This window comes from Botrytis fragariae, assembly GCF_013461495.1.
Source record: "Botrytis fragariae strain BVB16 chromosome Unknown tig00000012, whole genome shotgun sequence".
In the NCBI taxonomy this organism is placed as follows: domain Eukaryota; kingdom Fungi; phylum Ascomycota; class Leotiomycetes; order Helotiales; family Sclerotiniaceae; genus Botrytis; species Botrytis fragariae.
In genome coordinates, this window is record NW_023500989.1 from 1,291,558 (window position 1) to 1,316,113 (window position 24,556).

At 43.2% G+C, this 24,556-nt stretch overlaps 9 protein-coding genes across 9 annotated transcripts; 5 read left to right on the forward strand and 4 right to left on the reverse strand.

Annotated features, from left to right (window-relative positions):
* Window positions 1–803: 803 nt before the first annotated feature.
* On the forward strand, window positions 804–4,472 carry Bfra_002628 (putative glycoprotease family protein; the record flags this gene model as incomplete). Its single annotated transcript, XM_037333044.1, has 1 exon — window positions 804–4,472. One exon carries the CDS (start codon window positions 804–806, stop codon window positions 4,470–4,472), a length of 3,669 nt encoding a protein of 1,222 aa, XP_037195172.1.
* A 649-nt stretch (window positions 4,473–5,121) lies between these two features.
* Bfra_002629 (uncharacterized protein) lies at window positions 5,122–5,867 on the forward strand (the record flags this gene model as incomplete). The annotated part of the gene is made up of 2 exons (XM_037333045.1): window positions 5,122–5,270; window positions 5,381–5,867. 2 exons carry the CDS (start codon window positions 5,122–5,124, stop codon window positions 5,865–5,867), a joined length of 636 nt encoding a protein of 211 aa, XP_037195173.1.
* A 1,138-nt stretch (window positions 5,868–7,005) lies between these two features.
* Window positions 7,006–8,657, reverse strand: Bfra_002630 (putative u4 u6 small nuclear ribonucleoprotein prp4 protein; the record flags this gene model as incomplete). Its single annotated transcript, XM_037333046.1, has 2 exons — window positions 7,006–8,508; window positions 8,616–8,657. The coding sequence occupies 2 exons, from the start codon at window positions 8,655–8,657 to the stop codon at window positions 7,006–7,008; spliced, it is 1,545 nt and encodes a 514-aa protein (XP_037195174.1).
* An 850-nt stretch (window positions 8,658–9,507) lies between these two features.
* On the reverse strand, window positions 9,508–10,476 carry Bfra_002631 (putative endo beta- protein; the record flags this gene model as incomplete). The annotated part of the gene is made up of 1 exon (XM_037333047.1): window positions 9,508–10,476. One exon carries the CDS (start codon window positions 10,474–10,476, stop codon window positions 9,508–9,510), a length of 969 nt encoding a protein of 322 aa, XP_037195175.1.
* A 5,314-nt stretch (window positions 10,477–15,790) lies between these two features.
* Window positions 15,791–16,271, forward strand: Bfra_002632 (uncharacterized protein; the record flags this gene model as incomplete). The annotated part of the gene is made up of 3 exons (XM_037333048.1): window positions 15,791–15,892; window positions 16,040–16,107; window positions 16,133–16,271. The coding sequence occupies 3 exons, from the start codon at window positions 15,791–15,793 to the stop codon at window positions 16,269–16,271; spliced, it is 309 nt and encodes a 102-aa protein (XP_037195176.1).
* Window positions 16,272–17,256: 985 nt separating this feature from the next.
* Window positions 17,257–18,354, forward strand: Bfra_002633 (putative glycosyl transferase family 17 protein; the record flags this gene model as incomplete). The annotated part of the gene is made up of 1 exon (XM_037333049.1): window positions 17,257–18,354. One exon carries the CDS (start codon window positions 17,257–17,259, stop codon window positions 18,352–18,354), a length of 1,098 nt encoding a protein of 365 aa, XP_037195177.1.
* Window positions 18,355–18,731: 377 nt separating this feature from the next.
* On the reverse strand, window positions 18,732–19,970 carry Bfra_002634 (putative 5-azacytidine resistance protein azr1 protein; the record flags this gene model as incomplete). The annotated part of the gene is made up of 1 exon (XM_037333050.1): window positions 18,732–19,970. The coding sequence occupies one exon, from the start codon at window positions 19,968–19,970 to the stop codon at window positions 18,732–18,734; it is 1,239 nt and encodes a 412-aa protein (XP_037195178.1).
* Window positions 19,971–20,518: 548 nt separating this feature from the next.
* On the reverse strand, window positions 20,519–21,773 carry Bfra_002635 (putative transcription initiation factor iif protein; the record flags this gene model as incomplete). The annotated part of the gene is made up of 4 exons (XM_037333051.1): window positions 20,519–20,872; window positions 20,930–21,138; window positions 21,192–21,468; window positions 21,519–21,773. 4 exons carry the CDS (start codon window positions 21,771–21,773, stop codon window positions 20,519–20,521), a joined length of 1,095 nt encoding a protein of 364 aa, XP_037195179.1.
* A 420-nt stretch (window positions 21,774–22,193) lies between these two features.
* Bfra_002636 (putative ccch zinc finger protein) lies at window positions 22,194–23,892 on the forward strand (the record flags this gene model as incomplete). The annotated part of the gene is made up of 5 exons (XM_037333052.1): window positions 22,194–22,242; window positions 22,329–22,946; window positions 23,006–23,117; window positions 23,184–23,236; window positions 23,330–23,892. 5 exons carry the CDS (start codon window positions 22,194–22,196, stop codon window positions 23,890–23,892), a joined length of 1,395 nt encoding a protein of 464 aa, XP_037195180.1.
* Between the last annotated feature and the right edge of the window lie 664 nt (window positions 23,893–24,556).

The window sequence follows — 24,556 nt, forward strand, 5'->3', positions numbered from 1 at the left end:
TGATTTCCAATCATAGAAGACACCGTTCTCTTGCGTAACAATGATCAGATATTTATCGTCATGCAATATTCATGGATAGGTTCTCATTTAACGCGCCGGCCAATCACTGCATATCAAACTTTTCTTGTCGGCGCGTAAAGTTACAGCAAGAGACCACAATCTCCAATCGACTGGTCAATACATGATTTTACCATTATGACTTGTAACGACTTGTGGCGATTGTGAGCGAATAAGAAAAGTTTGCTATTTTCGGTATATCAAGTCTGGAATCTAGATTGTAGGTCGTGCTTCATGGCTAATTTGTAGGTCTACTTCATATGGCAAGTATCATCACATCAATCTTGTTTCATTGTGTTTTCATCCCTCTATCTCCTACCTACTCATACATTCGTTTTCTTACGTGTAATTCTATTGTACATTGTCACAGATTCGTTCGCTTCTTATCTTGCTTATTGTCTGTTTGGATTATGAGACGTTCACTTTCGTTTATCATTCTTTGTTATTGTTGAGTCCTCAATAGCCATCGTCCAAAAATTTCCTATTGTCCGAATCTGATTGTTGGCCTTGAAATCCTCAGAATATCTCTTATTTATGACCATGAGGAGGCTGGACCTTAGACATTTCCTTTTTCACGTATAATTAATAGACGTTTCGACCTTCCTCAAATCAAAGAGATTATTTGCAACTATACCACCTAGAGCAAGAACGACCATCGCTGGACAAAAAGCAAGACACTTTACATTATCTACACTTTCAATCCATTTTCACGCCACAATTTTGACAAATTTTGCAACCATTTCGCCATGAATACCAAAAACAAGATCATATCTAAATCTCCTGTTGAGAGACCGCCAGCTCTATCTACGAACAATCCTTCCACAGTACTTACAGAAAATCCTTTTGAAACCATATTCGACGGGAAAAGCGAAGATGATGATTCTTGGAAAGACGAAGATGTATATTCTATCGCTTCATCGGAGGAGCTACAACAGTCGAGACCCTCGGGAAATATCACTACCAGCCGCACAGGAAACATGACGCGCACAGTCAGCCGTAGAGAGAGAAAATCCTCCATATCGAGAGTTATAAGAGAGAAGTCGAAGGGAAGACAGCGCAAGATCCATGCAAATCTCCGCCTTAAAGTCCAAACAACCTTTTCAACACATTATGGACCTCAACCTCAAGCAATATCTTCACAACAGTCTCGATCTAATGGAGTTTTTGTTGATTTGGTCACCCTCAGGAAACTCGAAAATGTTTCTGCTCATCCAAACGGAACTTTGTGGAAATCGTTGGAGAACAGGAAAAGCAAAGCCATTGAAAACTCTGCTGAGGATACTAAGACCGAAGCTCCTGAACCAGTACAGAACGAAACATCAAATGTCTATCCGCTGGCAGAGCGACGGGGATCTTTGAGACCAGCAGCTCTGAAGCTAGAGGATGACTTATCTCCCAACGATCGACCAATTGTTATCGGCATATCGATCCCATCTGCACGTTTAGCTCATCATGTGACCACCCCGCAAACATCAACTTCAATCGCTTCGACAATGATGGGAAGTTACGGGCACGAGACACCGACAGGGAAAGAATTGGTAACGCCATCTATCATAATTACGCCTGCCCATGAGATCTCTGCATGGTCGCCGTACAGTACTGCTTCGAATGTTTCACGAGCACGAACTCTATCAACATCCTTTTCAGTAGCTAGCCCCAATGACCCATTCAAAGAGGGGGCACCACCATTGCCGAAAATGCCAGCAGCTTTAGCCGAAGAGGAGAAGCGAAGAGTAGCCGCCCAGCATAGTTACTTCTCTCCAGACTCGGATGCCACTACTGAATGGGATGACGAGCCAGATTCAACCCGAGTTCTATCGTCTTGTATTATCTATGAAGAGGATGAGCATCCAATTGTTGTGCGAAGTGCCCGTGCAGTCAATGTTCCAGATAAACTGAAAGTGAGCAACCATGAAAGTATTGACACCATTGCTGCACGGACTCGCTCTGGATGGTGGAATTATATCACTTCGCCATTTATGACGCGGTCAAACACAATAGTATATCCAGAGAAGAAGATTTCGGATATCCCCGAAGTACCTGTTTTAACAATTGCAGCAGCCAAAGCTCAGGAATCAAAGGTGGAGCGAAAGTCGTGGGAACAGCTTTTTTCTCCTCTTTCTATTAAAAGATCAAACTCCAATGCATCCGATGCTTGGTGGGATGTGACTCCCTTAGGTTTCAGATCAGAGAAACAGGTTTCCCCTGGTCTAGTCTACAAAGAGACGAGACATCTGGTGAAGCCGTCGATAGCTACTTTACCCTTTGTTCGTTCAGCCTCTGGCGATGTGGGAGATGTGTCATTGGCTAGCGCCATTGATGTGACTACCACTGCGGATTCTGTGCATTTTGCAAATTCTACAATGTCTCATGACCATTCGGGTATTTCGAGTTCATCGCAAAGAGAGTCTATTTTGGTCAACAAAGATAATTCGTTGTTATCTTCAAACGATAGTACAAAAGAACTTGGAAGCAATAATCCCTTTATTCAGTACCAAAATAGTAACATTGATCGTTATAACGACTCGAGAATGATTAAAGACGCGGACTTGAATGATCCAGGGTTGAAATCGAGAACACTTGTTGTGAATAACGCTACCCAACCACCACCGCCGCCACCTTACACTGAATCACCAAAGAAAGTCAGAAAATATCGAGCCTTTTTTCCTTCCTCACACGAATCAGCACCTGCGCCAGCACAAGCACCAGAACCAGCGGTGATTCAAGCTTCGGCAGCAGCTTCGACCTTGCAATATCCTGCTTCCCCCGGTCCCATATCCCCAGAAAGCGAACGAAAGATGGCTTCACAAGCCTCTATTCAGCTGTCTGAGGTTCCATTGAGTCCTGCGCGTGGTAGAACCAATCAGAGCACTGCATACCCTGGGCCTGCTAGGCAGACAACACCAACAATTTTGATTATGACTGAAGAATACCTTGAGCAAATGGCAGATAAAGCAGCTTTCAAAGCGGCCAAAAAATCAGAATCGAAACGTCAAAGAAACGAAAATGAAGATAGCATGGCTAGCAAATTAGGTGGATTGTTCAAGAAATGTATACCTAAAAAGGGTAGGCAAGGCCCCGAAGGTCGAAAAAGACGAAGATGGTATTGCTGCGGAACCATTGCATTGATTGTGTTGATCATCACGATTGTAGCACTTGCTGCGACGCTGACTCGCAAACCAAAACACGTTGTGCTGCCATCTCAATGGTTGAATCTCACTGGCTTCCCTCCTATTTACGCTGGGCTCTCGACGGTAGCAGCTCCGGTGAATATTGTGACGAATACCGGTTGCGTATTCCCAGCTACGCAATGGAGTTGTGCTTTACCAAAAGAGCAACAAGCTTCTGTCGCACCAAATCTACCAAATCAGCCCAATTTCTTTTTGGAAATCCAATGGGACAATAGCAGTGCAGCAAATGCAACCTTTGCAAATGTCACAGGAAACAAAAATCTCCCTACACGCAGTCTTGTCGGTAATCCCGTCTCTGCTGGGAAATTCATCAGAGATTTGATATTGAGAGCACGTCAAACCGTTACTTTCAATCCCTCGCCTTCACCGCCATCATATGCTGAAGAAGCGTTTTTGGGAGATACCACAGATGGGATAGTTTCATCCAATAAAGCTGGAGAATCAACACCTTTCTATATATCTTTCTTATCCACTACAAACACTACCTTAACAACCAACAGCCGTGTGAAGCGTGCAGATTCAAATAATACCGATCCAGATCTCTTCCCGAATATCACAACTGGAATCCCGGCCCCAAGTCTGAATCCTGATGGCACTGCAGCTCCAGCCAACCTTCTTCCATACCCCATTCAACAGCCAATTCGTTTATATGATCGAGGACTTCCTAGTGAGCATTATGGATTCTATACTTACTTCAATCGTACTATCTTCCTCAAATCTCTCTCATTACTCAACGATACCAATACTTCCAACGGTGAAGTTCCTGATGATCAGAATGGCGGGGCTCTTGAAGGGGAAGCCAATTTCCGTTGCACATGGGGTGAAACTCGTTTCTTAGTACAGATGTGGACCAGAATGAATGGAACTGCCAGACTCAACAATGCTACTAGTTCTACTGGCGCCTCTACTGTTATTGCAGGGCAAGATTTCTCGCAGCCTGGATCATTTCCTTATCCGATCACTATTACCACCGATCGACATGGAGGAGATCCTAGTAGAAAGCTGTTGTATTGTTATAGTATGAATGATAGAGAAGGGATTATATCGACCAGTGGAGTGGTCAATGGAGAGAATAGAGCATTTGGAGGCAAGATTATCAATCCAGCTCCGAGCGTTTTCTTGAATACTAGTGATCCATCGCTTGGAGGCTTTGATGGAGGGACAGGGGGCTGTTCTTGTGCTTGGAGTAACTTTCAGGAGGTCATCAGTACTTCAAGAACGTGAAGAAAGAGAAGAAAATGATGGCGCATTTTTATGATATTATGGACATAGGCATAGGAAAAACAGGGAAAAGGAAAGGAAAGAAGACACAATTTAGTGGCATGGGTTACGAATATTGAATAACTACTACATTACAGATGCAGAGTAGATAATAGATCAGAATAAGTTAGGAATTATGCAGGAATACTCCTACAATTAATATATGTATCAATTGCCAAATATGAACAGCCGCATCAGACATTCATTACCTATGATAGTTGAAATGATACGATTGTGAAAATATATAGATTGTGATCCCTGTCGATTCGGGTCGGCGAGTATCGATCAAATTCCGATGAAGCTCTCTTGTGATTGTCAACAATTGGATCTCATCTCAACCCTTCATTACACAAACTACAGCCATTCCTTGATCTCGATCTACCTACAATATCTTCAGCTTATAATATACCCTCTCACCATCTTTAAGTTTCTTTCTTCTTCATATCTCACTCTGCCTTTCTTTATCCTTTACTATCTGCACAGCAAGCGATCTTGCCGCCTGGATTTATTTATTGATAACGACTGGCGATTGTCATTTGCGATTCGAGAATCTTCGAGGGATTGTATAAAGACTCGAGCGAAGCAGAGTTTGAGGTTCGAGGAGAGCAACAATATGCCTTCGATAGCACAAGAAGATTGGGATATCACATCTATGGATTTCCACATGAGTACAAATGGAGCTGTGAATCTGTTGAAGAGACGGAGGGATGTTGCGAATTTTGCGGATGTGAGGGAGGAGGAGGTGCAGATGAAGATTAATAGGTATGTGCTACTTATTTGTGTATTGAGTTTGGGTCGTTCTTTGAATCTCTAAAAGACCAAATGCAATAGAAAGAGGGGAGTTGTGAGCCGTTAGCTGACCATTGAAATAGTCCTAGACATTCACACATTCATCCACATCCACATCCACACAATCTCTACCCACACGCCATGCACCACGAATCTGAACGCAGACACCTAATTCCCCGGTCAAAAATGAGTCTGAACAAACGGGTGCGAGTCGAATATCCACCCTCAGAACCTGAGCCCAGGATCGAACAAACGAAAGAGAAAGAGAAAAGTGGATCTGGGATGGATTTACGAGCTTGTCATATATGTCGACGCAAACCGACTGTGAAGAAGGAATTGGATGCGTTTGCGAATTGTGAAGGGTGCGGGAAGAGAGCTTGTTGGGTGTGTATCAGGGAGTGTCTTGGAGGGTGGGGGAACACGGAGATGGGAGAAGAAGTTGGAGGGAAGGAGGGCTGGGGAGAGAAGGGAATGAAGCACAGAGGGATGGTTTGTAGCAGGTGCTGTGTGGAGAGAGGAACTGAGGGAGAGGTACTTTGTTTGGGATGCTTGAGGATGGAAGGGAGCTGAAACTTTTGTTCGCATGGGAAAATATTTATTGGGATTTGGTACTGCCGGGAGGGAAATAGGGCGCATTATGGAAATTCAAGCAAGTTTGCGGTGCGGGTAAGCTCCAGATTCGATTTATCGAGGGGTAAACTCGAGGTAGGATTGTCCGTTTCGATGGGAATGATTCGATGGAATGAGCGATGCGATCGATACCCATTTTGATCTGGAGTCGGAAGGTTGGCAATCTTGCAATGATAATGATTTGCATATAATATGGGTTATCTGGGCTTTTTTCTGTACTTTATCACATACATATATCATGAGCATTGATATGTTTTTTTTTTTTTGCTATTTGTTGTACCATCTTATGCGCGTGAATACTGCATGAGTTTTAATAGTTGTATAACTACCTATGTATAAGAGATAGAGTGTTCAAATTCCGGGTGAGAAGGGTGTGAGGTATGTTTTCACTGCAAAATGTTGTCGCTATTGTCTCTATTCAAAGTGGCTTGAAAAGGGTTCAGGGAGTGATCATACTCAGTTCGTCTAGATGATATCAGATGGGATTGATCATAATGAAGGAACTTAGCGATGTGTAGTGGCCATAGTGAAATAATAATTCTTGCAGCGTTGATGGTCATGGCACCTCTATGAACTGGTTCAGCATCTGAGGAATATTCTTTGTGAAGACATCAGATAATATATATCTTCATGCTATTCACTTTCCTCTATATTGATGGGGGTGTAGGCATATGGTATTAGATTTCAATGGAGCAGAATTTTGATATATGAGAATGCCTGAAGGTGTAGTGACTGGGAAGATGGATATCTATTACATTCAAGAGAGCCATCCATGACCAGACACTAATTGTCATCCCAATGCCAAGCCCGAGCATATTTGGACATATCGAGCATTTTCAGTTTCACAGCTTCCATGACGCTCTTCCAATGTTTATTTTCTCTCCGTATACATACATGCATATTCCGGGTATCCAAATCAAAACGCCTTATGCTATTTCTCTTACAGCTTTAAGCAATCCACCGATGCGCCGTTCTTGTATGCAAGAAGCTAATCCTTAGCCAGTCTAACAAGTTGAATGTGTAAAAAGAATCTTGTACTTTTGTCTCCCAACGCCTTCGTACTTGACGAAATAGCCGTTTAAACACCCTCTCCGTTGTTTCTTCCCCATAACTTCACCGTTCTATCATATCCTCCACTAACGATCCATTTGCCATCTGCACCTACGTCACAACTATGCACATTTCCTGTATGTCCACTCAAACTTTGTACCAGCGCCCAATCGTCTGCCGAAAAGATTTTAACGTCCTTATCAAAACCACTGGAGACAAAGAATGTTCCCGCTTTCCTTGGTTTCCCTACTCCCTTTTCATCTTTCTCGGGCAACGATTCTGCATCCATGCCTTTGAACCATCTCAAATCAGAAACTACACTACGATGTGCACCCACGGCACCGGTACTGGCGACTTTCCTCACATCCCAGCATTTGACCCAACCGTCACCAGATCCAGATAGAACACGATGGCCATCGGTAGACCAGTCGAGCGCGTAGATGGGTTTGATATGTCCATCTAAGATCATAACTGTACGACCTGTTCGGAGATCCCAGATACGTCCAATACTATCCATTCCTGCGCTTGCTAGAAGTGATCCATCGCCGTTGAAACTGAGACAGAAAACACCTCTTGAATGTCCTTCTTGAAGTAAAAGTTCCGTAGTGGTTTCGACGTCCCATAGTCTCCATGTCGTGTCCTCGGATGCAGATGCAACATATTTCCCCGATGGGTGGAATTCCACTCGGCAAACTCTCTGATTGTGTCCCGCAAGTGTTGAAACAGGTGTATCTTGCTCCAGATTCCATAAATGGACTTTTCCTTCTGCTCCTCCTGATGCCAAGTTAACGCTTCCGGGGGAAACATTCGATCCTTCTATCGTGGCACCTGGTGCCCAAGAAACTCCGCCCACCCTATCTGTATGGCCCCTTAGTGACTTTTTAATCTCTAGATCCGGTATTCCAAGTAGCTTGATTCCACCTCCCCAATTGCCAGCCGCGACCAATTCTCCATTTGGCGAAATTCTCACAATACTAACTGGTCTCTCGGCCGCCATTTGACTACCCTGGAGCTCGAAGTCCCTGAGTTTCTCCTTCACTCCTTGTCTGAACTTAATATGAGTCCTCAATGGAATGTCCTTCTCGATCTTCTGAATCTCCATCCTCTTCTTCGCCCTCGGCAACGAAAACTTCGCAATCTCTATCCTCGCATCTAGTAACTCCTTCGTCCCCCTAGTATAGAATTCTTCTTCGGCTTCCTCATCCTTGCCCCCTTCCCCCATCTCCACGTCACCATCTTCATCCGCACCATCTTCTTCCGCCTTCATCTCACTCTCAATCGTCAACAGCTGTCGTAATCGATCTCTTCTATCACCTGGTCCTTCCCCAAATAATGTGATAGGCTCGCCCATTTCTCTAAGTCGTGCGCGCACGCGTCCATCATCGGTGGGGACCGCTATAGCGGCTGCGCGACGTTTGCGATCGAATTGAGAAAGAATTGCGCTGGCACGTTCGGGAGCAATGCCAGCGGTTGCGGATGGCATATCATAGTCGCGGTCGAGAGGGACATCTGCAAGATCTATACCTGTATCCTACGTGAAGAGGAATGAAAATTAGCTTCTGTTTGTGAAGGTGTATTTGTTCATCTTTCTGATGTTCGTTTGTATGCACGAGTGTAGGTTGGAGGGGTATGACTTACTTCTTTGGCCTCCTCCACGTAAGCTTGTCTGGACGGATGCATTATGATAACTCCCGAGAAATTCTACAAGCTGCAACCGGCGAAGTATCTATAATTCGAATGAGTGTGGTTGGCGTGAGGTGAAGTAAAGATTGTTGTTTACTTCGTACACACAGGGAAAATAAATACTGGAGTGAAGCTTTACGGTCAAGGATCCAGTGATGTTTATTAGTGACGATCTTCGCTAAATATTTGATGCTTGAAGGCCTAGAGCTTGGATCACAGTCTAATTCTACCCTGTACATTTCTGCTCTGTGCCTTTTTGGATGGAAAAGCTTGGCACCTCCATGAACATGGAGGAAGAAAATCATACATGTTAGATTGTTTACATACCTAATCATCTATTTCTTGTTCTTTCTAGTTTGGCGAGTAATAGTATTGATCTGTATTTAGGTTTTCATAATCACATATCACGGAATATCACGAGGGAATAATTACTGGGTAAATGGCATTGTGTTGATAGTGGTATATATATTCTACCATGCATGTATATAAAACAGGAATCCTCCAATTTCAATAGGTATCTTAGGTAAACCATTTATCAATCCCACGGGTACTTCTAAGCCAAAACGCCCTTACGCCTCATACATGTGATTGCCAAAACTGCCAAAGGTGCAAATGAAATTGTGGTATTTCCTTGCTAAACGCCAGAGAATCTATCGATGCGAGCTAAAGTACATGGTATATTCATGAAAACAAAGTGTGAAGTGTAGAAGGGACAAGTATCAAAGTGTTAAAGTGAAAAAGTGAAGAAGTAAAAAGAAAGAAGATATTGAATTAGAAAAAGAGCATCCTCGAGATATCAATTCATCTATGACCGGGATGTCATAGGAGTGATTTCCTCCTTGGCAGCTTAGCTTGAGAAGACCTTGATTGAGTTGATGATCCAGTAAGCATTGTTAAATGCAGTTGGATTAGAAGAAACATAAGCATTGCAGGTGGCAGCTTTAGTGCTAGCTGCGCAGCCACCACTTGACCAAACTTGCCCAGCCCAATCTCCGCAGAACGTGGTGTCGAGGATAATGTTGTGTGATTTGAAGTGACTGTCGATGTTGCAACCACTGCCAGAGAATTTGGCAATCGGCGTTCCCCAAGCGGCGGGATCTGGCTTACCAGATTGAATATTTGCTGGAATAGCTGTACGGGAGAAGAAGTAGATGGCAATGTAGGATGATGTCCATTCCCAAGCATAGACCCCACCTCCTGCTGCGTTAAAGGCTGGACCATAGGTTGCTGTGTTTTTAACTGTCTGGCCACAACCTGTATTTCCGCCTCCTGCGTTGCAGTCTGAACCAACAAGAGTTGTTCCAGCATCAGATCCGCTATTGCTCATGACACACCCTTGCGAGGTATGAAGAGTCATTTGATTTGTCGTTCCAGCATTGACTCCTTCGATCACGTCGATTTCTCCATTTGCAGGCCACGAGGGCCCGAAGCTCCATAGAGCAGGCCAAGTTCCGCATCCTTCTGGCATATGGGCAACATCAGCGATGAATAGTCCATGTGTGTATGCCTTTTTCGAGCTAACACGAGTTGAAGCCCTTCCGGTAGTTCCTGAGAGTGAGGTAGTGTGATCTACTCCGAGATAAACAGAATTGACACCAGCGTTGTTGGTATACCCAGCAAGTGCAGTTTTGTTGGCAGCAGAAGCGCTCTGATATGTGACCAGACCGTTGGTTGGGTCAGCGCCAGAAAAGAAGCTGAACTCCGAGAAAAAGTTCGTGTGGTCATATGAATCGGCAAGAGTATATGCGGCATTCACGCTGCCGGCAGCGAGAAGCAACGCAGCACCGATGCGACTGAAGACTTGAGTTGAAGGCATAATTGTAGTTGTAAAGATTGAATGTACTTCGTTTGGTTGTTCCAAAAATCTTGAAAGATCAAATTTGTGGAATTGTGAATGAAAGTATTGAAGTTGTTTGTAGAATATCTGAATGTGGTTTCTGGGAATGCTTCTGACTCAAACAGATATCACGAATTATAACTAAACCCCTTGGATTTATATTGCAATTGTTCTTGTTTTGTTTTATTGTGAAGCACAAAGACAATAGCTCCTGTCGTTTATTGTGACTCGACAATGACTGTATAAAGCAGGGTCGCTGATCAACAAAGTCTTTAGTGAATAGATGGAAATTATCACACAATTGACAAAGGTGAGATAAGGAATATAAGAACAAAGATGACAGAAATAGAACAAAAATACACCGCGTAAGGAGTGACGGTGATATTGAAAATTTGAAATTGACAAAGCGACGTGAAAGCTCTCCGACTGAAGAAAGAGGGTAAGAGATATTATAAGAAAAGCACGTATATGAAGGATTCTCCTCCTATGTCTCTAAAGCTCTTTGTCCCAAACAGTCCAGCTCTTTCATGGCGTTTCCGTAGATAGTCAATGCCCTGTAGACTTCATAGCAGGGGGTAAGCTTCGAGAACTAGGTGGTCAATGTACCAGGCCATCCTGGAAATTTATAGGAGCAGAGAGGGGTAGAATGTAGTGGTGTGAGCGAAAAAGACATGTGTGTGCGAGTGAGAAACAGATGGAGGATTCAGTGGACGATGAAGATTGGCATGGAACACACTCGATGGACCACTCTCATAGCGAGCAAGATTCCCTCTCCCCAGGTAAACCAGGATCCGCTGGGATGATTTGATCTGAAGTGTGGGATTTAGCTCAAGATTCGAGAAACATTGTTGCGACAGGGGAATGGGGAGATGCATGGCGCAGCCAGTAAGGACTCTTTATTCATGTCAAAAATCGGATGCTTGACAAGAGTGTTTGAGGTTGTGATGGTTCCTGAAGGAGTAGACCAATTAAACTTTGTAAGCTGCCAAGATATTTTCTGGTCGGGATTAAGCGAAACTTTTAATCGTGCTCGGATTGCTTAAGGAAAATCAAATATATGCAAGGCTAAGAGTGGAATGATCACCAACAAAAAGATGCTGCAAGAGAGTATTGTTCCCATGTACATCTTATCGCGAATATGGAAGTTTACTATAGAAAAGGGGGGGTCGTCGAACATGTGAGTGATTTGTGATCATTCGATCTACATATATGACTCGGTGTAAATTCGTATGTCTACTCAGGATCTATGATTCTATTCCTCCCTCAATTCTTTCCTAGGCAAAAGAATATATCGACTTGCTCTCATGTAGGGAATGAACGACGGGAAAAACTACCGAAGAAGTTATACTTCCAGGATCCTTCCCTTCATCCCGTTCTTCATGCTCCAATCAGACTCTCAAGGTACCAGACATCCAAACATCCAAGGAAAACGTCACGTTCTTCTGAAACACCAAGATCTGATGGAAACATCAAAGATCAAACATTTCGGATTTGCCCTTGATATTTTCATCTGGTGTTTACCACGTAAGCCTATCCCTCAACGCCAACAGATTCGCATCTACTACACGAGTCGTTTTTGTGTTTGCTCATGTATTTCTTGCATGTAGATGAGCCCCCACTATAGATGCATGAAACCTGATATCCATCGATGAGACCCAGAAGATCTTGTCAACCACCACACAAACAAAACACCGTGCGCACCCTCTATCTATCTATCTATCCATGTCACCCTATCAACCTAGTAGACAATTGCCTCATAGAACGTCCACGAGTTTATACTGTCAACTACCCAACCTAACTACCTCCTCCTTTTTGCCAATAACGCGTAGTACTTCACATACATAAAACATCAAACATCCTCACCATCTGAGCTCGACAAATCGTACATTCACATCCTTCCCGTTCCGTCTCCCTATGTGTATCACAGCTCATCAAATTATATGGGAAGTACCATTTCTACGTGTTTTCTCCACACTTTAGACGTTTATTACCATACAAGGCAGGTCAAGGAACTCTCTTACCATCAAATTGGGGCTTGCTCACACTGCGGCCCAATACTGTTATGCTGTATAGATCAATCTCCTAGACATCCATTCCTTTGCAACTTGCCATGCACCCTTCAATTTTCCCGGAATCATTTAAGTCATCATAATTTCCCAGAAACATCAGCATCATCAATATCGTCACATCGCCGCTACGTATCATAAGGTCAGTGTAACCTTATGATGTAGTACAGGATTTACGCTATTCATAGCACGTCTTCGCCTCTTTCGAAGCTTGTCGTAAGCACCTGAGTTAGAGATATCCGGGGTTCAGTAGAATTAATTAATCCTTCACTGTCATACATAATTTACGGTGTTTGTTCATCGCAAATTTCTCACCGTAAGTTAAGGAATGGAATTCTATGAGTCTATGGAGGCTCATCCTCATCTCCGTGAATTCAAATCAAACTCATCCTTTTCGGCTGGGAGATTCAGAGAATGCATTTACCTATTTGACAAGTACCCATCTACATCACGACCAGAATCAGTAGCTACATTTGTACAACGTACAAATTATAGTTCGACAGATTTCTGTTTGTCTCAGAAATTCCAAGCCTCCAACTCCCGATCATTAACGTTGCATACCCTCGGCATGGTACGGTGCACAGCGTCGTTTTCCAACAAGCAGCAAACTTCAATAATACCTCGCCTCCTGTGCCTCATCCGAAACACCCATTTTGGAAGCAATGTAATCTTACATTTTTAACTCGGTAATCGGCAATCATCAATACTTTTTACATTCTATATTGTTCGTTCATCAGAGGCTCGATTGGTATTGTATGCAATTGCTTATTGCAATGTTTCCATCTTACCTAGTTCATCTCTATATGCTCTCAGCCACATATCAGGATCCTCGTACCATCCGTCAATATTATCAAATCATCATTATTTGGATGAACCAACCCCAAAATGCATACTTGGACACCAATTTGCTGCATGGGTCATAGTGCTCAAGCTACCTAGGCTTACTTCCCCCGTTCTACAAAATATCATGACAAATTTATAGTTGAAGTCCAGCAAAGAAATTTTCATCACTATCAAGTTCAAATAACCCCGAGAAGACAAGTAATCCAACACCGTTTAAATATATGGAAACAGAAAGCTCTTGACATCGTCTATCATCACAGAGTCTCGCCTAGCAACACCTATTTCCACACTCTCAGTCCCACGCTCTTTTCTTTCTGATTCCAGATTCTCTTCTGACGCTGTTTCTGTATTCTGTTGTCTTAATATCTTCTTATTCTCTACCCTCCACTTCTATGCCCACCGCATCTCCCATCTACCTTAACACCATACACGCCGCATAGGTTCCTACAAAGATAGAGAAAAGCCAGCCTAGTCCAAGATCTAGGAGCTTAGTGGTTAATTGCTTGCTTGTGAGCTATAGGCAAGAGATGGGTTTGGTGTACAAATACTTACTCTTAATCGGAATTCCCACTACAGCTAGTCCTGCGGCCGCAAAGAAATACCTTACCATGAAGACAGCGGCTAGCGCTTTGAAGGATTCTTGTGGGTTGAGGTCAATGTTGAGAACTAAGCAGGTCTGTGGAGATGCTGGCCATGATCATTTTATGTGCAAACCTTTGCGTAAGTGAGTGCTGGAGTTGAACACACAACAAAAATTATTGTCGTCATTGCTCCGATAAATATTTGACATGTTATGGGGCCGAGGCGTGCTGTGACCAACGAAAGCCTAGTAACTATTCTCTCAAGGAGTTTTTTGGCTTATAAATTATCTCAATGTCTTCACTATTGTCAGCAATTCAAGTATCACTTCATTCATTAGCGGAGAGAATGAGAAACCCATACTCAATGCCCCTCTAAACTCAATTCATATCCAAGAATCCCCATCAGATACCCCAATCATTGCGCACATGGTCTTGAGTCTTGCTTTCTCGATCGGATACTTGATCAACTCTAGTGCTGGAATACTATGAGGAAAATTGTAGATGCGGGATGCTATGTCGTAATTATGTGCCTTAATTCTAATTACAGGAATAAACAAGGCCAGTAAAGTCTCAAGTTGATTAATAGGGTAACTGGAGGAGAATAATGGAAGTCTGTATGGGAGATGGACACAAACCAAGGACAAAGGTGCAATTGCAGAACCCAATGCGAAGGGTATGTATACCAAGCGTGCCTGTATCTGACTGAATTCATACACTTCTATGAAAGAGTTCGATATAGATCCTTGTATATAGGCAAAGGCCATAAACTGAATGCTGTTGAATGTGGTGACTGAAAACGAATTTATGTTGTCCAGTTTTCTGATATGTATTGGATTGGGGAGCCGAGAAGGCAATGAAGGTTGAAAGTCAATAGAAAGCAATTTTAGTTTGGTAGAAGGAGTCCTTGATGTCTGAAGATTGTTTAGAATTCAAAAAGGAAGAAATGAACTAGAACGAGACAGAAGAAGGCGGGGACTCTGAGAGTGTAAAACATGTAATACCAACCAAGCTTCTGGGACACGATAGCTGCAATAATAGAGTCAAGGTCTGGACATGTAGCTGGATTTGAAAAAGTCAGTAAACTGAGTGGATTGTGAAGAGTAGGTAGTGTAGACCTTACCCAAAAGTGATAATCCCAAGATAGTTACCTATCTGAGTTTTGGTTGCTTTCTGAACGATCATTGCTAGACCAAAGAGTGCACAAGTTATTCTCTCAGCAACAACCGAGCCAAAGAAAAATTCAGTAGTCATACCTGAAGAAGCCATACTTTGGAACGTTCTCAATATTAACATCAATATATATCTAGACTGCGAAGCCAAAGATACGTTGGCAAGTAGATAGATATTTATAGTAAAAAGATAAACTGGCCATCTTTCAATTCTATCGGCAAGGTCCAAGAAGATTGCTGCACTGCGTCCAGATGTACCCATACAGTCTGATATGGCGAGATACAAAAACTCGATGTTGACTTGCAACTGCTTGGCTATTTGATTTATAGAAGGGCAGCAAACAAAAGCGCTTAAAGGAGAAGGAATTGCCATGAGTCCTATCCAGAAAAACAATAGCTCATCTTTGTAGCTGATTGAATCTCTCTGCCGGCTGATATGGCTGACTAACATCCACCTGGGTAAAGAAAACCTGACGATGCATCGGTGAGTTTGGAATTGAATGGAAGTTCCTCCAAAAACTTGGATATATCTCGCACTGTACTAGTAGATAAGGAAGATTGAGCAGAGAACAGCAGTGAGATATAGACTGATTTTGTATATTGAAGGATTGGACAAGACATGATTACTGTAACAATGGAGCAAATACACAAGAAACATTTACATGCATCTTTGAATCCTGCATATCTACAGCACCCACCGAAAACCTGTAAAGCGCTTCGAAAGACAGATCCAAAAGTTGGCCATGGAATGCTACACGCTGCTGAATACTTTTTCTTGGAGTATGTATTTCCCGTCATCCAGGTGACTATAAGAACATCTTGTAAGATCTAGATGGCAAATGCTGAGCTGCAACGATATCGTTCATCATGCAGTGGTGAATAGGAGCCTCGAAAAGAAAATCACAATATCAACGAATTGGCTGGGCCGAGTGGTAGAATTATTACTGCCCAGTGAGAGATTGTAATCGGGTGTAAGAATCAAACATCATCAAACCGCCGGCTATACGATCTTAGATCATGCTGAAGTACTCACTCCAGCCTCACATGATAAACCTGGGAACACAACATCCCTATACCCCGAACTAGCCTACCGTAAGCAACCTTTCGGCGTTTGAAGAGCTGTGGGCATGCAAGATCAATTGAATAACTTGTATAGACTCGTTGTTTCCAGACAGATTCATTCCTTACAATCACTCGGATCGATTGCCACATGGGCTATTTGATGTCCTGCTCAGGAAGTCTTCGAAAGGTGAATGAAACCCACCAACACTGGCACAACTGTAGTAGCCGAGAGGCTCAGTTGTAGCCAAGCAGTGACATTGGTGTCTACATAAGCGAATGAAATTCCGATCAAGTACCTACTCATCCTCATACTTCAACGTCGTCAAGAACTGAAGTCTTAAATAGAAGTATCTTCGAAAGACAGACCAGGAAAACACAATATGGATTACGAAATGTAACCTCCCTCTCCAGTGATCAAAAAACAGGCCGAAATTGAGAATTCTAGAAGAGTATTCATAGACCATTTATTGATTTTACTTCCAGTATAAAATACGAGTTGATACATGGTCTAAAACGATTGAAACCTGTATTTTCGGGTTATTTTCATGAAAACCATAGTTTGATTTGTTGTTGGTTTATGATTCTAATTAATCGGTGACATGGTGGTACACTGACAGTAGATTATTATGAGATTAGTAATAATTTTGCTCTAGCTGATCCAAGGAAGGTAGCTTTGCAACCGAGTATTTAGAGTTTTCTACCTCCCCTGTCTCTCAATCATTTGTTGAAAGGAGGCAGTGAATCAAATTAGACTTGTTCTTTCTAATTTCTATTATAAGAAGGTAATAAATACAAGGTAAGCGCAGTCAAAGACCTCCATAAATGGAGGCGTTGACTTCTTTCTCTACTGTTTCCGGTTCCTTAAATTTGCTGCGCAAACGTTTCCGGCGCGTCGCCATATCACTTTGTTGGTGACTATTGTACCTCTACCAACTTCTCTTCAACCATTCATTAGACAGGTATTGCTTTGATACATCAGTTGCAATTCCCTGAACGTGAGAGGATGAATGATCAGCATCATTCAATATTTAGGGGATCATGGTAGCTCTCATGAGAAGAACTCCTGGTGCTTTGCTTCGAAAATTGTTGCCTTTGTTGCCGTGTATTGCAATTCTGTTAGTCTTGAATTTATTCTTCTACAGCAGTTCGGGCATATCACAACTTGGGTTCTCTTCTAAGATAATCAACTCACGTCACAATATATGTGAAGCGCAAGGTTGGCGTCAATATCAACCTGAAAGACCCCGAAAGGTCTATGATCTATTCATGCTGAGCTCAGAGCTCGACTGGCTCGAAATTCGTCTCCACACTCTTGTAGACCATGTCGATTACTTTGTTCTAGTTGAATCTAATATGACTTTCACCGGGCATTCCAAACCTCTTCTATTTCTCGACAACCAGTCACGTTTTTCTCAATTTTCTCCGAAAATAATTTATCATCTCCTTGAGAACCGGCCCTTGACTTCTCGACGGACATGGGACTATGAAGATCATCAACGCAATGCCATGTTCACGCAAGTGATACCAAGGCTCAACGGCACCAAAACCGCGAACATTGGAGATGTACTCCTTGTTTCGGACATTGATGAGATCCCACGTCCCGAGACTCTTGACCTCCTACGAGCTTGTGATTTTGACAAGCGGCTCACACTTAGCAGTCGCTTCTACTACTACGGTTTCCAGTTTCTGCATAGAGGTCCCGAGTGGCCTCATCCTCAAGCAACAATCTACGCCGGTCCCACAAAAACCATTCTTCCAGCCGACCTGAGAAATGGAGAAGGTGGTTTCAGGCTCTTTAACTATTTTCAAAAGAGAAATCTAGCAAACGCGTCTTGGCATTGTTCGAGTTGCTTTTCAACGATTGCGGAGACATTGAATAAAATGGCAAGCTTTTCGCACACAACTTTGAACCGGGAGGTATATAGGAGTGAAGCCAGAATAGTGGATAGAGTCAGGAAGGGTTTGGATTTATGGGATAGGGAGGGCGAGGATTATGAGATATTGATGGAGAATACTGATATTCCAGGATGGGTAGGTAACAATAGTGAAAAATTCGGATATCTATTGAGAAGGGAGGGCGAAAATGCTGGGTTTGTGGACTACGTGGCTGACGGTGGTGATGGAATGGCATACTGATCATCCGACGGGAATAAATAAACCTTGTGCACAATGGAGAGGAATGCACTGTAGAAAAAAATTCAAATATCACAAAATTTACATGTTCTCTTACCCATCTCCCAAAATTGTGGAAAAGTTCAGATTGGAAGCGATAGTGAGGCATCTGTATGTAAACCATCCCTCTATAAATCATTATACGCTGCGTAGCATTCTACAATCTAAATGACCGTTTGAGGATGTCGGCCACCCGCCTGTTTCCATGCAAGAGGTATCTACACAATGCCAGCCCCTCCCCAACCTTCTAATTGTCCTCTCTCGTATTGTACCGCCATCATATCATACAAAAGTTGTTTCTGAAAATACAGTTTCCGTCTCTTGTCATCTTGATCTTGCGCTTATTTCCCCTCCTCTGCGACCACCACTACAACAACACAAATATCGTCTGACTTCCCACCACTCCATTTCTCATCTGGATATCTCCTCTGGACCTCCCTTGCAAATGGACCATCCCTCCTCAAACTAAGACTTGCCGCCTTAGCTTCCCCAGTAATATCTACGGCCAAAGAACTCTGCAAACTCAAACTTGCTGACCCGTCATCGCTCTCTTCTAATGTCTCTCTAAGCTTTTCTCCCACCCCAGTCCCCTTGCCCCCTGCCCCATTGACCCAAACTCCGTTATACTGCATTCTGTTGCTCACAATCCTCAGTACATCCCCTCCACTTAGGTTATCCCAAACCCCATCACTAGCAAACACAACCACATCTCCATGCTTCAACTCCTTACTCATGACTTCTGCATCCCTTGGCAAATCCATCAATTGTTGTCCCCCGAATTTCGCCGCCTGTCTTATCACCGCCTCGGGCACCAAGCTTAATTGATACGGTGTATTAAAAGCATGCGTTTGAAATTCAGACGCCGAATGCACAGCTCCCGATCTCAATTGTATGTATCCGCTGTCTCCCAAATTCGCTACTTCCATATTTCCCCCCGAGTTGAAAATCCCCACAACAGCCGTACTTCCCCCCGCACGCACTTTGCCTGAAGCACAAATTAAATCGTAGCCCTTTTGCAACAGCCTTCTCGCAGAAATAGGAGCTTCATCTATATTATTGGACACCGATGCCGTGTGCGCCATGTACTCGCATAGACCGTGGGAGAAATCGCTAGGATCGACACCTGAATCAATCCATCCCCCTACCCCATCTGCGACTCCGAGAGCGATATCTGAGGTATTAGATATGGGCGCCACGAAAAATGCATCTTGGCCAGAGGCAGGCCTGCGGTTGGCGGGCTTGAGAGGTACGGGGATAGGATTGTAGGAATTGAAGGGTGTGAGGTTTTTGGTAGGGTCGTAGCGGTTCTCTTTGGCGCAGTACGATGCTGAGATACCGTATGTAAATTTGGGGGACGAGTCGACGCGTTGAGTTGTTGAGAAGAGTCGTATAGGTATTTGGTAGTTACGCGACGGCCTGAGGAGGGAACGCTTGAGGGGAAAGGACGCCATTGCTAACGAAGATTGGTATCGTCGCAGGGGTGTGGCAAAGCTGGCCGACATTGCAACCCCTCTACTGAATCTACAGAGCGGACTAGGAGTCATTGCTCTGAAGGCAATTCCTCCTGTTAGATATGCCATTTTTTGAAATTCTTATTGGTGTGAGGGTGGAGATAGGTGCCAGACAAAATGACGGAATGCGAAAGCCAATGGCTTGCAATCTGGCAGATCAAAGAAAAGGTCAAGCATCTACCAGCATACTTTTACAATTGAATGGTGAAAAAATAGACGTCTACGTGAATTGTTCAGATGTGGATATAGACAATTATGTGGACGTTGTTACAAATTTATAATGAGTTCTTTTAGAAACTCAATGTTCGTTCGTCATTGAGTGCCACATCGGATTATCCAGAGTGATACCCGCCGAGATCATTTCCAATCGGTATGTACTCGGAACATGAATCATTCATAAATTTTGCTTTGATATTATGATAATTTACAACTCAATTTTGGATCTCTGCTCACAAATGAGTTCCGCCATTAACCAACCTAAATCCACGAAGGACAATTGTAACGCCATGCCATTATGCTTTCCCGTATGTCAACCTGATCATGTGAATGACACCGTCATTATGCGACCTTGCCCCTCAAAACGCCGTAGAATACATACTGCAAGATCAGTCACACAATTAGACGTCTTCAAACTTGACATCCTCATCATCATCTTCGTCATCGTCGCCAAGGTCTGTATCTTCGCCAGGTGCAATGGCATCGCCAGCAGCAACCTCATAGTTGTCAGGTCTGTTCTCAGGCTTCAATGACCATTGTGTTGCGAAACGACCAGTCTTTGCTAAGAACGCGATCTTCTCGAGTGTTTCACGAAGATATGCCTCTGGTTGCTGGAGTCTGGCACGAAGTGCTTTCATGGACCAATAATTATACTCACGGAAACATTCGAAGATCTTATCCAGAAGCTCATTTTCTGGCATACGAGCGGCCTTGGTAAGTTGTGGCTTCCCACTAGCAGTGGAACTCTTGGTTTTCTGATTAGGTTAGTACAAATGTTGCAAAGCAATGTAGGTATGAGTCGTATATCTTACAATGAAGCTCCTATAAGCATCCGAAGCCTTGATGGTACCAGGCTGAATAAAACCTTGGCCCACATCAAGATCCTCATTGAGAAATTTCGTGCCGACTTTGGGTTTCATAGCTTCCAAAGTCCTGATGGCCAGAAGACGGTCTGATTCTTCGTTTTGTACGGCAATGCAACTCAATTCATGTACAACCCTACCGGAAAGATTTGTTCTCTCTATTCGAGTTCTGTCAGTAAAGTCCGATTTTATGGCTGTTGTATTAACATACTTGGAATTGCCTTCCGAAATTGAGGTTGGAATTTCCTATTGGGATCCCATGGTTGTTTGTTTGCCGGCTTCTCAATCTTTCCACGGGTTAATCTTGCTGGCATATTTGCAGTCTCCAGAGCAAATTTTTGTCTTGATTTCGATTTGAATCCTGGAAGATCTTGCTCCGAGAAAATGAAAGTATTCTTGACATTCGAGTTGGTAATATCGAGGTTATATTCCTTGGGAACAGTCTGATGCTGTGCAAGATTGGAATTTAGTAACATGGAATAAGAGTCCTATAGCTCAAGTTAGCTGACTTTCTAAATGCAAACTGTAGTGTCCGTACCTTGATAGTGCCGTCAGGCATTCTCTCTCGACAATTGCGAATGGTACCAATCTGTATCTCCTCATCCAAATCTTCACTCATTTCATTCCATGCATTCCAAACGTACTTGGGAACACGACCTAACCATAACTTTTGAAAACTAGGGTCTTCATTGATCACCATGTCTCCAGCATCCTCATATATATCATCATCCTCCATGAACCTGGGTGATGCGACCGCTGCCTCTGGATCCGGCTTAATGACTGCGTCTGCCATTTTGTATGTGTGTAGTGATTATCAAAACCAAAACAGGATTTCGTTCTTCTCTGGAACTTGAGATTCCCTCTGTGTGTCCTTCTGGTAGGTAAGTAGTTTGTGGTTGTTAGGAAGAACAAATACTAGATCAACAGTTCTTTGTTCGTTGCCTTTCAATCAACAATGATATTGAAAAGTCGCAGCCTTGTCGGATATTGAGCCAGACTGCCGATTGACGCTAGTAATGGCGTTTGTACTTTGATGACAAATCTTATGCGGCACTACTCTTGCATCTCCTTACTGATTACAAGAATCCTTCTACGGACAAACAAACGCCCATTTAACTGACAATTTAATAAGTCTTGTGATATAATATTATTTCAAGGCCTCGATAATATATCAGAGCGTCATTCATATACTAACTGATAGGAATATTCCACCATGGCTTCAGAAGACCAAGCCATCTTAGAACAAATCAGTCGTCTAGCTGGTACAGTACCCCATTATCAATATCATTAAGACAAATATTCTTTGTTTCTCTTTTCCGACTTGGGCATAAGCTTATACAGTACTTAGGTCGAATCAATCAACATAAGAACAACCAGTCAACCGATCCACATAATCAAACACATGTCCCTTCGCCTGCAAATGGTTACCATCCACAATCGAATACTCGAGGAGGTCATGGAGCTTATGCATACCATCCCTATGCAAACAGTAGCTGGAGAGGTAGTCGAGGTAGTCATAGGAGCGCATATTCTACGAGAGGATACCGAGGCGGAAGAGGCGGTGCTGGTATCGTGCGGCATCGAACGCTTGTGTTAAACGGTGGTACCTCCGTCCCACCATCACAGTCGGACTCATCAAACGTAACTGCATCTGCAGATGAGAACGAGCGATCCTCCTCTGCTGGTTACATCACAAAAACCGATCGTCATCTTCAGTTGATTAACAAGTCATATTTTGAGAAAGATAGTCAGATTCGCGTCAAAGCCATTGAGGAAACCAGAAAACAGAAACTTAAACAAAGGGATGAACGGGAGAAGTTAAAGCTGAGCAGACATTTGCAACGCCTAAGTGCGAGTTCTAGCTCTTCCATGGTCCAACCCACTGGAACAACCAATTATGAAGTTACGGTCAACGGAATCCGATTTATTGTCACAAAGAACGGTAGCAAACTTGTGAAAGCCCCTGGTGAGAACTCATCGTTTGCAGCAAGCTACCATTTTGTGTTCAATGCTCACTTACTTCAGGTGATCTTACTTCCGCAAATACTACCCCCAAGACTACTTTGATTGGAGGTGTCAAATTCTATAGAAGCAAGAATGGAAATATGTATCGCGAAGGGATAATCAAAGCCACTAGGTATGGCTTCAAAAAATGCGATTCCACAATTGCATTTCTTGTGTGAAATCGCTAACTCGGTCGCAGGAAGCACGGAATCGTTAAGATCAACGAGCCATGCAAATCATTCACCAATACGGGTACCTCCTTTCTTCCCACATTTCAAATTGTTACTTTATTTTAGGTTTTGGAGGAGGAGCGACTTGGGTTTCAGCTAACCACATATTGTTTAGGTACTTGTAACAAAGGCCCCAAATGCCGATATATTCACGACCCTTCAAAGGTTGGAGTATGTAAAGCTTTTCTTCTCAAAGGTGAATGTCCTAATGGAGATTCATGCGACCTGTCTCACGATCTTACTTCTGAAAGAACACCGAATTGCTTGCATTTTGCCAAGGGCAATTGTTCAAACTCGGATTGTCGTTACACCCACGTTCGTGTTTCACCGACAGCAATGGTTTGCCGGTCTTTCGGAATCTATGGATACTGCGACAAGGGAACCACTTGCACAGAGCGACACGTTCACGAATGCCCGGATTTCAGCAACACAGGTACTTGCACTACGAAAGGATGCAAACTTCCCCACCGCATCAAGGCTAGTGTTATTCGTAGGAATGCAGCTACTGGTGAATCTTCTCCCGGTGATCAATCGAGTGATATCTCGAGCGATGAAGAAGACGAGGTAGATAGCGATGACGTTGATTCAGATGCCATTGATGAGGAGTTTTTTGGCGACGAAGATGGAGAAACGGAACCTGGAATTCTCGCACAGCAAGATTACGTGCAATTTTCCTGATACTAACAAACGTAAGGCTTGATTCTGGAGCACTTTTCAAAAACTCGATGACCCTTGCGGTCTCTTTACAAAGATCTTCAAATCATTTTCTATTTTTTCTTTTTGCTGTTGTCTCCAAACTGCTAGCAGCGTCGAAGCTACATTGTCTCTTGCTACTAGGGTTATTAGAGACGTCGAAAACATTTTTGGGATACCCAGACTCGAATCCCCTTGTGTTTCTAACTTCAAGATTCTCATGTCTCAGCTAATCGAACTGGGACCTCAAAATATTGTTAAAGGAAAAATAGGAAAGAAAAATACATACAAGATTACATGAATCCCGTCTCTGTCGTTGATCTCGATTTCCTGCTGATTCATCCTTGCCTGATCTGTTTCGCCATTAATTTGTCATCTTTCCCTCTTTCCAAAGCGATATTCAGTCTTTAGTTCCGATTTGAAAACCAATAACAGGATTTAATCATTCATTTGGCGAATCGTTCGATGAGTGATGCATCTATATTAGTGGAGTGTTGAGAACTTCATAAGTCCTTGGGGTGTATATTCGTTTTGATTTACTTGCTTCTTCGACGGAAGATTCCTTTGACCAGATGCAGTTCTGCAAAAGTGAAAGGTTTGAGCGGAGCAAAGCACTCAGGTATACTGTATGCAATAGCGTACAAAGAAC